Here is a 15,273-nt window from a genome sequence, read left to right as displayed (position 1 = left end):
ATGTGCTAAGCACAGTTCTAAACCCAGGGGTAGATACAAGATATTCAGGTCGGACCCAATCTCTGTCCCAACCAGGTTTCATAGCCTAAGTATAGAATCTCTATTTTATAGATGAGGAAACTGGGGCACAGAGAATTTAGGTGACTTGCCCAGGATCACCCAAGAGGTAAGTGGCTAAATTGGGATTACGATCCAGATCCTCTGACTCCCAGACTAATGCTTTTTCCCCTAGGCCATGCTGCTTCTCTAGTAAACCAAACTCTCTCAGAGCATCAAAGCAAGGAGAAGCTACCCCTCCCTCCCAAAATCCAACTTCAAATAACGTCACTCTTGTGCCCGTTGGGATCAAGCTCTGTTCTCTGTCACTAAGCCAGGGTTCCAGCATTGGCGGAGTAGGTGAGATCCCAGGGAGAGAGGCTGGAGAATACTTTGTTGGTTTACTGGGGCCCAAGGATCACCAGTTTCACAACAGTTTTGGCAGCATGCTCAGAAATGCGAGTTCTTGGAGGCATTTTCCAGGGGACGGGTCTCAGGTTTTCCACAGAGATCTCCCAACTCATCTCGTTCTCTGGGTGTCCCCAATGCAGATGGAGCTGCTAGACTGTCAAGTTGCTCATCTTGTTGATCAGTGTTGACGACAGAGAGGTGGGAAGCAGGAAACTGTGCAGCTCCAGGGAAGGAAAAATTCCCTGAGGAATCCCTTTGTTTGTGGAGTCAGACTTGTGCCAGGCAATACTGAGTAGCCGAGAGCAGTGTTGATTTAAACATCTCTTTTGGTCAAGCTCTGCAGCGGATTGCTGGAAGGGAGGTCAACCTCTGGGGTCACTCTGCAGAAACCAGAAAACAAACCCAGGAAACATCCCAGGGGCACATTCTCTAGATTGTTGGCTTGTCCGAGGGGCTTTAACGAATAATAGCCCTTCGGTCACCGTAGCCCCTTCCTTTCAGTATGGGGATGTGGCTGCTTTTGACCTCTCCATTTTGTGGGTAGATCTGTTGAGTCTGAGCGTTGGATGAAGCTATCTGAGATTGAGCTCCTCTGCATCAAACAGAAACTTCTTACCATCATCTATAAAGCACTCAATCAGCTAATCCCCTCCTCAGTGGAAAGAGCACGGTCTTCGGAGTCAGAGGTCATGAGTTCGACTCCCGGCTCTGCCACTTGTCAGCTGGGTGACTGTGGGCAAGTCACTTAACTTCTCTGTGCCTCAGTTCCCTCATCTGTAAAATGGGGATTAAAAGAGTGTGAGCCCCACATGGGACAACCTGATGACCCTGTATCTCCCCCAGCGCTTAGAACAGTGCTCGGCACCTAGTAAGCGCTTAATACCAACATTATTATTACCTTACCTCAGAGCTTACACTCTTCACTCCTCTAGCAGCAGTTCAGTTGCTCTACTCTGATATATCTTGCCACCAACGCCTTTTCCACTTCTTCCCTCTGACCTGGTACTCCCATTCCATATACACCAGACCACCTGCAAAGCCTCCATAAGGACACATCTCTTCCGAGAGGTCTTTCCTGATTAAGGTCTCTTTCCCCAATTCCTTCTGCCTTCTGTGTCATCTATGCATTTGGATCTGTATCCTCTAAGCATTTGATATTCACCCCACTCTCATTCCCACAGCAATTAAGTACATATCCATAATTCATTTATTTATATTAATGTCGGTTTCCCCCATAAACTGTGTGCTCACTGTGTTCTGTTTTACTCTTCCCAGGGGCACATTCTGTAGGTTGCTGGTTTGTCCCAAGGGCTTAGACAAATAATAGCCCTTCGGTCACCCTAGCTCCTTCCTTTCAGTATGCGAACATGGCTGCTGGGGATTCTTTCAACCTCTCCATTTTGTGGGTGGATCTGTTGAGCCTGAGTGGTGGATGAATACCTGAGATTGAGCTCCTCTGCATCAAAAGAAACTCCTTACCATCATCTATAAAGCACTCAATCAGCTCGTCCCTTCCTACCTTAACTCAGAGCTTACATACTTCGCTCCTCGAGCAGCAGCTTACTTGCTCTACCCCGATCTATTCTTGCCACCAACTCCTTTTCCATGTTTTCACTCTGGCCGGGTACTCCCATTCCATATACACCAGACCACCCACAGAGCCTCATAAGGACACATCTCCTCCAAAAGGTCTTTCCCGATTAAGGTCTCCTTCCCCAATTCCTTCTGCCTTGTGCATCGCCTATGCATTTGGATCTGTATCCTCTAAGCATTTGTTATTCACCCCCCCCTCATTCCCACAGCACTTAAGTACATATCCATAATTCATTTATTTATATTAATGACATTTTCCCCCTTAAACTAAGCTCACTGTGTTCTACTGTACTCTCCCAAGCACTTAACACAGTGCTCTGCACACAGTAAGTGCTCCATAAATACCATTGATTGATTGAACTCAGGCAGGGTGCTAGCCCAGAAGCACAGCTATCAATCCTGAACTCTAATCCTTGGGTCCCACAAAAGAGTAGCTGCTAGTGATTGTGTGAACTCTTTGTCTTAAGGGTGTATGAACACATCTCATCCAGGTTTAGTAGTAATAGCAATAGGAATAGCAGCATTAGGAACATTAGTAATAGTATTAGTAGTAATAATATCAGTAATAGGACATTTATTGAGTGCCCATTTGGTATAGTGCCCTTTGTCGGGGCTTGGGAAGTACAGTGGCAAAGTGGCATGGTTCTGCCTTTAAGGTGTTTACACAAACAGGGGAGACAAATATAAAAATATTTACAAATGGAGAAGTCATAAATAAAGCAGACATGAGGACCAAAGAGGGCAAAATAAGTTCATAAAAGATTCTGCCACTGTCTGCTGTGTGACTTGGGGCCAGCCACTCAACTTCTCTGTGGCTCAGTTACCTCATCGGTAAAATGAGGATTAAGATTGTGAACCTCATGTGGGATATGGATTGTGTCCAATGTGATTATCTTCTATCTACTCCAGTGCTTAGTACAGTGCCTGGCCCCTGGTAAGCACTTAACAAATACCATTAAAAGAAAAAAAAGGGATTGAGTTGGCCAAACGGATGATATAGGTCAAGGTGCTGGGAAATGAATCAAAGAAAGCTTGATGGAGAGTCAAGATGGGACTGAATTAATTCAGTGAGTTCTGGAGGGGTAATGGAATAGAGGCAAATGTGTGACCCAACATCCTCCCCCTGCTTCACGATGGGCTCTGAGTCCTCACGGCAGAGTTGATGCCCCTCCTTCTCTCCACATGTTTAAGGATAATAACCGGTTTTTGTTAAGTGCTTACTATGTGCCAAGGACTATACTGAGCCCTGGGGTGTCCATAAGCCCATCAGGTGAGACAGGGTATGTTTGACCCTTCAAGCTTCATATGCCTGTGTCCAAGCTCCAGGTGAGTCTGGAGTGGAGGTGGATGGAGGGGACAGCTGAAACATGGGGATTAGGGCAGAGGATTAGGCAAAGCTGGTGTCTGATGGATTGAAGATTAGCTGGAGATTCTTGAACTCCAGGCAACCTGGAGCCAAGATAATGCATAAAGGAATATTTCTCTGAGTCTCTGTATTCCCTCCAGTGATGGACACAATGGTGAATCCTTAGCCAAATGCAGACTGCCCTTCCAGAAATCCCTTTCCCCTTGGGATAAATTGTGCAAAGCATGTTAAAAAGAAGCAGATGTCTTGCCAGTGATTTGACTGGGGGCAATTTTTCTCCCTTTAGCCACATGCCCCCTGAATTAGAGATTTCCGGTTATACAGAGCCTAACCCAGGTGTCATGAGGTTAAAATGGAAAGGTCCCCGGGGCTCAACCCAGCAGCTGGCTCCCACAGCTAGTGGGGAGGGTACTAATTCAGTTCCATGTATATCCTGGGTCCCTGCCAGGAAACTTCCCAGTTGTCTTGGACAGGGGGTCTGGGGGTCTGGGTCTTTGTTCTCTCCCCAGAAAGAGTGATGCTTATAGATTTAAGTCAAAGCCGCATCCCACTACTTGAACAAGAGCAGGGAAGTACTGGAGGGTGGAGGGAGGGAGTTTGGATGGTTGTCAAACTTGCTCAAAGCTGGGAGACACCATTCCCCATCAGCCCCAAGGTCCCTGTGTTCCAGGAGAGAGAGATCAGAGCAGTACAGTTCTAGTTCCCTCTGGTGTGGACGGGGAAGGGCTAAACCCTACTAAAATCATAACTCCTCCAAGAAGCCTTCTCTGATTGAATATCTCACTTCCCTATCTTACTCTCCTTCCCTTCTGCGTTGCCCATGCACTTGGGTCTGTACCCCTAAACTTTGATACCCCACCCCTACCCTCGGAGCACCTCTTTACACTGCTGCTTCCCCAAACTCTATTTTATTTTGATGTCTGTCTCTCTAGATTGTATTTGAGGTCAGGGGTTATGTCTACTAACTCTATCGTATTGTACTCTCCCAATGCTTAGGGTAGTGCTCTACATACCGTAAGTGTTCAAAAAAACCATTGATTGAATGATTAATTGGCTGGCCCTTAGATGGAGAGAGTAAAGGAGGAGATGGAGTGGCCCCCATCAGTGGGAAATGTAGGCCTGGAGGGCTTGATGCAGTCCGGTGTATGGTCATGCAAGAGGGACCAACTGCATCCAATTCTGCAGGGTGATTTCTTTCCTTTGGGCTCTGAGTTTTCCATAAAATCTCAGCTAGTGAAAATCAAGTCTTTTCAGTGTCTGATACAGTAGCCAGCCCTCTATTGCTCATACATGGAGTGCAGGAGGGTAAGGAAAGGGGAGGGGTGAGATGAGGAAATGGAGAGGCAGGCTTGCTGTGATGGGGCCACTGTTGGGTTGGAACAGACCCCGCGTTGGCACAGGACCCCAAGAGGGTGGAGGTGCAGGATGGTGAAGTAGGAAGACCTCTTGCAGGAGAACCCACCGATACAATGGACCTGGCCCCTCCTCTGGAGCAGGGGCCCCAGGGAGGAAGGGAGAGGCTTCTCTGGAGCAGCATGGCGTAGTGAATAGAGCACAGGCCAGGGAGCAAGAAGGTCATGGGTTCTAATTCTGGCTCTGCCACATGTTGGCTGTGTGACCTTGGGTGAGTCACTTAACTTCTCTGTACCTCAGTTATTGCATCTGTAAAATGGGGATTGGGACTGTGAGCCCCAAGTGGATCAAAGGACAGTGTCCAACCCAATTTGCTTGCCTGCCTGGCATGCACAGTAAGCACTCAATAAATACGATTGAATGAATAAGGGCTTAACAAAGTCCATCATTATTATTATTATTTTAGAGGTAGGCAGCCACTGGTCCTTTGGCATCATGTCCCACTGCGAAGCCATAGCCCCTGGGATTTTCTCTGTTTTAGGGGTGTCAAAGGGGAGTGGCACCCCGATTCCACATAGCCCTTTCAGGACAGTGCCAGTGCCTTAGACTGAAACTTCATTGTCTATCTCCCTCTCTCTGGTCCTTTGGGGCAGAAAGCACTCAACAAGTACCATTGATTGACTGAAGAACACAATGAAATGCAGATTGGTTGACTGACGGATTGATTGATTACTCTGCCTCGGTGGGGGATCTGTGGCAGTGCAGAGACGTGGGACCTTGCTTTGGGCACTCTAGCCTTGCTCCCATGATTTCAGGGAGATGAATTCCAGGAGGCCTTTCCTGATTGATTACCAATTTACCTGTCACCCATTCTTTTCAGCCACTTCAGTCTTCAAGGATTTATCTATGGTTTTTTTTGGATACATTTATTCCCCTAGAGTTAGTTGTATTTCTTCTCTTCCTCTTAACTCTGGTTTATTCTCCAACCTATATTTATTGTATCTCTGCTAGACAGTAAACTCCTTAGGGGCAGGGACCACTGTCCTGCATATGCCCAGTATAGTGCTCTATCAATCTTAATGGCAAGCTCTGCCAATCTTGATGACCCTGACATTAATAATAATAATAACGTTGGTATTTGTCCAGCACTTACTATGTGCAGAGCACTGTTCTAAGTGCTGGGGTAGATTTACAGTGTAATCAGGTTATCCCACGTGAGGCTCACGGTCTTAATCCTCATTTTACAAATGAGGTAACTGAGGCACAGAGAAGTTAAGTGACTTGCCCACAGTCACACAACTGACAAGTGGCAGAGCTGGTAATGCTGTGCTATTGATGCCTGTTTACTTGTTTTGATGTCTATCTCCCCAATTCTAGACTGTGAGCCCAATGTGGGCCGGGATTGTCTATGTTGTTGAATTGTACTTTCCAAGTGCTTAATACAGTGCTCTGCACACAATAAGCGCTCAATTAATATAATTGAATGAATAAATGAATGATAAGCTGTCCTAGCTGTCTACTTATCACACAGAGTTACTGGGAAGCAGATAGCTTAGGGTTTTTCAAGTCTGACCCCTGACCCTCATCTCCACTACCTGCTAAGGTCCTGTGTCCTTCTGGTCCAATGTCCTCACCCTGGTGTTTAGTGAATGCGACACTGAAGATGAATTAGTCAGCCCCAATTTCTGAGGAAGGTTTGGGCAGCTGTAGTCAACCCCAGCAAAGATTCTACACTAGCAGAAGGAAAGGCCTCCCTTTTCCTCTAAAAAGAGGCCTGCTCTTTCTGTCCTTAAGAGGACTGAAGAAGAGGAAGTTTTTTATTGATATTTCTTCTTGAGATGAGCCTGTTCCAAAAAAACCTGTATTTCCTGCTTCATAGACTGTGAACCCTCATACATCGTGAGCCCCTCATGGATTGTGAGGCCCTCATAGTAATAATTTTTACTATTATTATGGTATTTGTTAAGCGCTTACTATGTGCTAAGCACTGTTTTAAGTGCTGGGGTAGATACAAGGTAATCAGGTTGTTGCACGTGGGGCTCACAATCATAATTCCCATTTTATGAAAATATTTTATGGAAATAGTTGGTCCATTTGGGGTTCAGGTGACCTTAAGGCTCTTTAGATTTTGGCTTAAACACGCCAATAATTTTCCCTTTGGGATCTTTAACAAAGTAACTTCCACTTGACACTTGAGATATTCTTTCCAGAAAGACTCCACCATCAATTGCTTGTTCTGCCCTTAGAATAATTTCAGCAAATTCTGGATCTTCCAAGAATATCTTAATATAACAGAGAAGTTAAGTGACTTGCCTAAGGTCACACAGCAGACAAGTGGTAGAGCTGGGATTAGAACCCACGTCCTCTGACTCCCAAGTCCGTGCTCTTGCCACTAGGTCATGCTGCTTCTCTAAGATATTGAGCCCCTTGAGAGACAGGGTCTGTGTCTTATTCCCACTTGTATACTTTTTCCTGGCATTTAGTACAGTGTTCTGCACATGGTAAGTGCTTAATAAATTACTGCTCCTTCTGCTTTTGCTCTGCCCATTGTGAACAGTGGTAATCAGGCATGCATGCTGATCTCAGCAAAGACAATGAGCTATTGTCATAGAAAACTAGCATGGGGCATCAGATTTGGGAGCTGGTGACAGCAGAACTGGGAGTTGCAGAAATAATTCTCCAGCCTAGTTAGGAGTCCACTGTGTCTGGCTCATTCAATGGGCGGCTTTGGGTGGCCTAAGCTGGAGGAACCTGCTGTGATGGGCTCTGAGCTCTTTATCCCTTAGAAACTAGAGCTTTTAATCCTCCCAGTCATCTTTCTAGAGCCGTGAGACGTCTCTTGGGTGTACACAAGAAATCTCCAGGAATTGGAGATGGAGAGGAGGGTGGCTGGAGAATCTTGGCCCTGAGGGAAGGAGGTTGGCTGACTAAAGCCCTCTAGGGCTCCTCCTCAGAACTTGGCAATTTTGAGGCTCAGAACCTGCCCCTTTTAGTAGTAGTAATAATAATAGTAAAAATAAAAATGTTACTTGTTAAGCACTTACTATGTGTCAAGCATATCACACTAAGCACTGCGGTAGACACAAGATATCAGGTTAGACACAGTCCCTGACCCAGGTGGCATTCACAGTCTGAGGGGAGAGAGAATGGGTATTTCATCCCTGTTTAACAGATGAAGAAACGGAGCCACAGAAAAGCTAAGTAACTTGCCCAAGTTCACAGAGCAGGCAAATGGTAACGCCAGGCTTAGGACTCAGCTCCTTGAACTCCTAGTCCTGCACCTTCCATTAAGTCATACTCCCCCTCTCTTCCCTCAGTTTCCCAGTTCTCTCTCTGGTGGGGGTTGGTCATATTTCAAGACCATTAGCTGACCTCTGGCCAGCTGGATGATTTTTTTTTCTAAACTGGGGAGACTTGCCCTGAGCCTTGGAGATATATTGGAAGTTTAGGAAGACATTGAAATGGAAACCTATCATATCATAGACTTAGTAAGATCACATCTCTACCCAGAGGCCTTCCCCACTTAAGCCCTCTTCTCTGGCTCCCTCTCCTTTCTGCGTCATCTCTGCCCTGGGATCTGTGACTTTGGGCATTTGATATTCGACCCACCCTCAAACCCACAGCACTTACGTACATATCTTTAAATTACATATTATAAATTATATTAATACCTGTCTCCTCTTCTAGACTGTACGCTCGCTGTGGGCAGGGAACATGTCTGCTAACTCTATTGTATTTTATTCTCCCAAGTGCTTAATACAGTGCTCTGCACATAGTAAATACTCAATAAATACTACTGATTTAGTGATAGGAAGTTCCTTGGGCCTGACAGTGGATTCCTGAGAACTTCAGGCGAGGCCCCTCTCTCCTTTCCTTGCCTTGGGACACTTCCTGTCCTCATGTTGATGAAACCCCAGAAGGAACCAGTTTGAACTCCACAAGAGGGTCCTGACTGAGTTCTTCTTTATAGTTCATCTTTTACCTCTTCCTCCCCATTCCCAGCAACCAGCACAGAGCCCCAGGGACTGATGGAGTGCTTCCCCCCTACCTTGATAACAGCAGCACAAGGTGAAGCACTAAGGGCCTGAATAATCGCTCCCCAGCCCACATTCTCAGCCCAAACTCTGAAAAGCTCAGTGTAGGTCATGACTCAGCCTCCCACTAATCCTGAAGCCTCTCTCATATGAGGCCAGACATGCCTGGATCTGAAGCCAGGAGCAAGAGTGATGCCCCTTCCTTCAGGGGACCTCAAAAAACAGGAACCTGGTTGGAGCAGCCATGCCCTTATAGGCTTTGCCCAACAGTCCTTTCGTTGGCTGCCCATGAGGAACTGTAATGCCCTCTCCCGGACCAACCCGGACCAACCTGGACCAACCTGGAGAGCTGATTTGGGCTGTGCTGGCCCTGACGGGCGACAGTCGGAGGGTTTCCACTTTGAGATGCCACTCTTGTTTACATAACAAAGCCAGATTTTCCAGGCCGTCATCGTTCCCAGAGCTCAAGCCCTAAATAGTCCTCACAGTTGAGGGTCAGAGAAATCAGAAGCAGATAAGATTAAAGAGGAGCCAGACCCCTGGCTCCCAGCCTCCGGCCCGTCTCTTGCTAGGATGGTTTCCAGTCCAGATGAGATTTCTGATTTTCTCCCTGGGGGAGACCTGCTTTGGAGCAGTCCAGGGAATACTCTGCTGTTTGTTTTCCTTAGGAACCATTCCCCAGAGACGTGCATTGCCCTGAACACTCCTATGCCAATGGGTGTGTCTTCTTTCAGACAAAGGGTCACCACAGGAAAATTCCCTAGATACCTTAGCTCTCTCACCAGATCCTCTGCCCTGGATTTCTCCCCATGTTGATCTGGCCTATCTGCTCTCCCTTCCTGCCCCCAGTTTCCAGCTGTGCTCCCTCAAAGATGCTCACCCAGACCTCCACCACCTGCACATGAGTGTTCTAATCCTGCTCAGGTGTGAGGTGGACAAAGGACTTTCTTTGGATTTCAGGGAGAAGATGGGGGAAGCAGGTTAACTTGGATCTGACCTACACAGTTGAGTGGCGCTATGGTCTTGTTGTTCCAGTTCTCCACCTTGCTCAGTGAAAGTGAATTTCCACTGACCGAGACCAAGAGTGCCTTAACAGAGGTCCACTCTACTGGTTATTGGGAAGATGGAACTTCTGGAAGAACCCAGCTAGATTTTAATTCTTTTTTTGTTTTTGGTATTAAGCATTTACTCTGTGTCCAAAAGTGTTCTAAGCCCTGGAATAGGTGGAGAGCAATCAGATTGCACATATATCCTGTCCTATATGAGGCTCATAGTCTATGTAAAAGGGAGAATCCCCATTTTAGAGTTGAGGAAACTGAGGCACTGAGAAGTTGTGCCTTTCCTAAGGTCACAGAGTAGGCAAATGGAGCTGGGATTAGAGCCCAGGTCTTCTGATTCCCAGTTCAGTGCTCTTTCCACTAAGATATGCCACTTCCCAGGCAGGATTGGAATTAACAGCCACAAAACCACATCAGTGCCTGTTGCATTCTGGACTGAGATGCTCAGGCCAAACTGCTGTTTTGGCAGGAATGGACAGATAGAATTAGTACCTTTGGGTCTCTCCCATTCCCATATGCTCCTAAATACTCCCCTGTAGGCATGGGCCTCCATGCCAGCTCTGAACTCCCTCTCACCTTCCCTCTGCCCTCTCCAGGTCCAAACCCAGGCTGTTCTGGACAAGGAAGGATGAGGAAGCTGAGGGGGGATGGGGTACACTGCAGTCTCTAAGGCAAGGGGCCTTTGGCTCACTGTTAGCAAACAGTGAATCTGAGCCCTGCCTTGATGAACAGGAGCAGGTGGATCGAGGAGGTGAGGGAGGGAGTCTAGGCTCCTGCCATTCACAGAGGTGTGGAAAGAGTCCATATTTTTTCTGAAGCTTTTTTTCCCCCAGAGAAAGAAAGAAAGATGGCGAGCGAGAAACTCCAGTTTGAGTCCTGATTGGAATCAGATTGGGACACTGAATGGTTGGAGACTGGACTAACTCTGGGTTCTCTACATCCTAAAGAAGTGTGATGAGGGGCCTTATTTGTTGTTGTTGTTGTTGTTAAGCATTTACTATGTGTCAAGCAGTGTTCTAAGCAATGGGATAGATACAAATCAATCAGGTCAGACATATTCCCCTTCCCACATAGGGCTCACGGTCTATGTCTGAGGAAGAATCCCCATTTTAAAGTTGAGGAAACTGTGACACTGAGAAGTTAAGTGAATTGCCTAAGGTCACACAGCAGGCAAATGGCAGAACTTACTATGCTTTAGACACTGTACTAAGCACTGCGGTAGATACAAGCTGATCATGTTGGCCACAGTCCGAGTCCCACATGAAGCTCATAATCTTAATTCCCATTTTACTGATGAGATAACTGAGGCACAGAGAAGTTGTGACTTTCCCTAGATCACACAGCAGACACGTGGCAGGGCCAAGATTAGAACCCAGGTCCTTTGATTCCCAGGCCTATGATCTTTCCATCAGGCCACACTTCTTCTCATGCATGGGTTTCATTAAGGTATATGATCTTAATATTTCCAGGGGGCACATCCTATCCCATGCATTAGACTCTGACTCCGGGATACTCTCCCTCTCCCCTTTCTTGCCCATGGCTACTGACATCCTCATATCTTTCCTCGTGCCCTGAAGCCTAGTTAACAGATTTCAGTTTATCTCCTGAAGTGCCTAAGAACTTCATGGGTTAAGTTTGCCTTCCTGCAGTGAGGTGAGTCTCCAGCCTCCTGCTAAGAGACAGATGGCCCTTTCTGCTGAGCATTATAAGGAATGAAGCAGAAGGCCTGATCAAACCTCTCGGTTGTGTGGACTCATGGTGGTGAAATCAAAGGACTTGGAAGGGCTGAGAAAGTGAGGAAGAGGCCAAAGTTTTCCCACTGACCTTTGCTAATTTCTGCTGTTCCTGGCCTTGTGGACACACTTCAATTCCTAGGCTATGGTTGGGAAATTTCATGAATTCATGTTGGATTTGATGACTGGAACGAAGTTCTGGTCACTGACGCCAGGGTTGAGTGGGATGAGCCATCCATGGAGAGAGATTTAGGGTTTCCTAGGGGCTGAGCTGCCCCTGCAATCACTTTCTCACCTTCTGTACCATTCAGAAAATATGCAGGCCAGCTCAAAGGCCTGGACACAGGTCTGATTTCTTGATAGAGTAGTCTGAGGCAGCCTCAAAGTGAAGAGAAAGTTGTTCCGGGAGTGAAGCCCTGTAGTGACATATCTCTAGAACAAAGGATAGGAAGAATTGAGGAGCTTATCTGACAGGTTAAAAAATGATGGACAATTGCTTCTTCTGCTGTGATTGATTTGGTTCCCAGAAGCCACCCCAGCATGATGCTGGCCCAAATGGCCAGCCTAGAACCTCCTAACGCTCTTTCTTTTTCCCCCTCAGATCACTCCCGGCAGCAAGGCGGCCCAGTCACAGCTGAACCAGGGTGACCTGGTGGTGGCCATCGATGGCATCAACACGGACACCATGACCCACCTAGAGGCCCAAAACAAGATCAAGTCGGCCAGCTACAACCTGAGCCTCACACTCCAGAAGTAAGTTTGGAGGCCTGAGGGCCCAGGGACAGTTGGGAACATGGTCCTAGAGATAAGGATAGAGACCTCTTCCTTTGGGTAAAAACAGAGGTCATTTTCCCTGACTAACTCCTTGAGGGTAGGAATAGGAATCTTGTTTCCCAACTCTATTGTAATAGACCTATTCATAGTATTTATTTAGCACTCTGTGTAGAGAACTAAATTATGCACTGGGAAAGAATATACTGGGAACTAGACACGGTCCTTGTCCTCATGGGGTTCACAATCTAAAATGTTTAGTACCCTACCCTGCACATATTAAGTGTACGATAGAGAGCATTGATTGAACGGTGTCAATTTATATGGCCATCAGTAAGGGGAGAGTGTTTTGGTACCCATGTCTGAATTAGTGAAACTGACCCAAGTCCTGGATCAGGACTCCTAGATGTGGTTTTAGCTTCAGTCCATTGCCCAGGTGAGTTTTTTTTCAGTGATATTTGTTAAACGATTACTATGAGCCAGGCACTGTACTAAGCCCTGGGGTAGATCCAAGATAATCAAGATGGACACAGTCCATGCCCCACATGGGGATCACATCCCCGTTTTACAGACGAAGTAACTGAGGCACAGAGAAGTGAAGTGACTTGGCCAAGGTCACATGGCAGACTTGAAGAGAAGCAGTGTGGTTTACTAGAAAGAGCCCGGGCTTGCAAGTCAGAGGTCGTGGGTTCTTATCCTGGCTCTACCACTTGTCCCCTGTATGACTTTGGGCAAGTGACTTCACTTCTCTGTGCCTCACTTCCCTCATCTGTAAAATGGGTTTAAGACTGTGAGCCCCATATGAGACAACCTGATAACCTTGTATCTACCCCAGTCCTTAGAACAGTGCTTGGCACATAGTAAGCGCTTAACAAATACCATTATTATTATTATTATTATTATTAGTAGTAGTAGTAGTAGTGGAGCTGGAATTAAAACCTTGGTCTTCTCACTCCCAGGCCCGTGCTCTTTCCACTAGGCCACAGTGCTCTGAGGTAGTCCCTCCCCTTTCTAGGCCTATCTAAGAAAGGAGGCTATAGATCCCTTGTGTCTTCATCCCGTGGAGAAGTGGAAAGTGCAGCCTTTCATCATCAAGTACTAAGAGCTGTCACTTGTAGAGGAGAGGATCAATGACTCAGTGGGGAAATAACCAGTGGTGAACCCTAGAGATCAATACTAGTTGATATCTTCATTGATGATCAAGGTGGAGGAAAAAAGAATAAGTGGAAATAAACTGGTTAGCGGCGGCTAACACTTGGGAAGACATGGAAAAATTAGACCAGTTGGAAAAAATGGTTGTGCAAAAACAGGATGAAATTCAATAGGGTCATGGTATGAGGGGCGAAAAACAAATGGCAGTCCAGGATAGGGGAAAATCAGCTTTGTCCAAGAAGGACAAATAAAGACCTGGGAGGTCATAGTGGATCATAGCTGAATGAGTCAGCATTATAATTAAAAGCTCACATTACCCTGAGAGATATTGGCTGGAACAGGACACGGAGTTGAGAATCAATCAATCAGTGGCATGTATTGAGTGCTTACTGTGTACAGAGCACTGTACTAAGCACTTGGGACAGTACACTATAACAGAGTTGGTAGACACATTCCCTACCCACAATGAACTTACAGTCTAGAGGACTTCTAATGCATTATTAGATCCTTAATAGAGTCTAGGATCCTGTGTTGATCGTTGCATTTGGATGTGTAAAAATGAGAGGCTCTAGGGAAAAGCAGCCAAAATAATTCACAGATTGAAAAATAGGTCTTTTAAAGAAAAGTTATTAGCTTTGGGGCTGTTTATCCTGGAGAAGAGAAGGCTAAATAGGTTAATTAATTAATTATGGTATTTGTTAAGGGCTTACTATGTGCCAAGCACTGTTCTAAGCACTGAGGTAGATACAAGGTAATCAGGTTGGACACAAGATTTTTTTCCTATAAAGGGTTTTCATGGAGAAGACACTGACTGATTATTCTCCAATGGAATTTAAGCAGGAGAGGTTTTGATTGGCTAGAATGTTGTAGCCGTGGGGACAGTTCATCATCCTAGTAAGTGTCCAGTGGATGGTGAAGGGTCTCCCTAATGATCTCTAAGGACAGAATAGACACCCAGCTGTCCTGGATAACTTTTTCATTCTCAGGCCTGAAGGCAGTGGGTGGACCAGATGGCCTCTTGAGGTCTCTGTCAGCTCTGGGATCCTTGGATTCTAGCTATTGATTACCCAAAGTTCCTACCCAGAGGAAGCAGCGTAGTGTAGTGTAAAGAGCAGACGCCTGGGAGTCAGAGGACCTGAATTCTAATCTCTGCTCCAGCACTTGTCTGCTGTGTGACCTCAGGCAAGTCACTTAAATTCTCTGTGTCTCAGTTCTCTCATCTGCAACATGGGGACTCAGTACCTGTTCTCCCTGTTGCTTAGACTGTGAGTCTCATGTGGGGCCTGCTTATCTTGTATCTACCCCAGTAGATGCAGTGCTTTGCATATAGTAAGAACTTCACAAATACCGCAATTATTATTATTACTACTAGGCCTTATTTTGGGTGCTTAAGATCTTTGGTACAAAATAGGTAAAATCCCTGCCCTTAGGAGACTTGCAATCTAAGTGAAGCTATCTAATTGTGAGGATTAATGCAATGCCTTTAAAGCAGTCAGACTCCTGAGGAAACTAAGTGGGTTTTACACTATCTTGTTTGTGGTGTAAACACTGGTAAGAAAGACCACCCCACAGATTGGCTGTACAAAGCCACATGAGGGTTGAACCCAGCTCATATATCCCACAGGTCTTGGATCCAGGGGACTTCCATGGACTTGAGCTTCCCTCCCCATGCCTAGTTACAGACTAAAATTGTCATTGCTATTGTACTTCCACCCCAAAACAGTTGTTGGGACTGCTGCTAGGACTACCGCACATGTCCAGTCCTG

At 46.3% G+C, this 15,273-nt stretch overlaps 1 protein-coding gene across 6 annotated transcripts in view; it reads left to right on the top strand.

Annotated features, from left to right (window-relative positions):
- The window catches only part of LDB3 (LIM domain binding 3), a 143,938-nt gene that overhangs the window by 32,241 nt on the left and 96,424 nt on the right, over nucleotides 1-15,273 (top strand). For all 6 annotated transcript variants that reach the window (XM_039911504.1, XM_039911503.1, XM_029059594.2 and 3 more), the window contains one exon: nucleotides 12,186-12,337. In XM_039911504.1, the coding sequence (XP_039767438.1) occupies nucleotides 12,186-12,337 (152 nt within the window). The remainder of the gene's footprint in view (nucleotides 1-12,185; nucleotides 12,338-15,273) is intronic.

Source organism: Ornithorhynchus anatinus, chromosome 3, assembly GCF_004115215.2.
Source record: "Ornithorhynchus anatinus isolate Pmale09 chromosome 3, mOrnAna1.pri.v4, whole genome shotgun sequence".
NCBI lineage: Eukaryota > Metazoa > Chordata > Mammalia > Monotremata > Ornithorhynchidae > Ornithorhynchus > Ornithorhynchus anatinus.
Note: the sequence above shows the minus strand (reverse complement) of the source record. Positions and strands in the feature narration are given on the sequence as shown.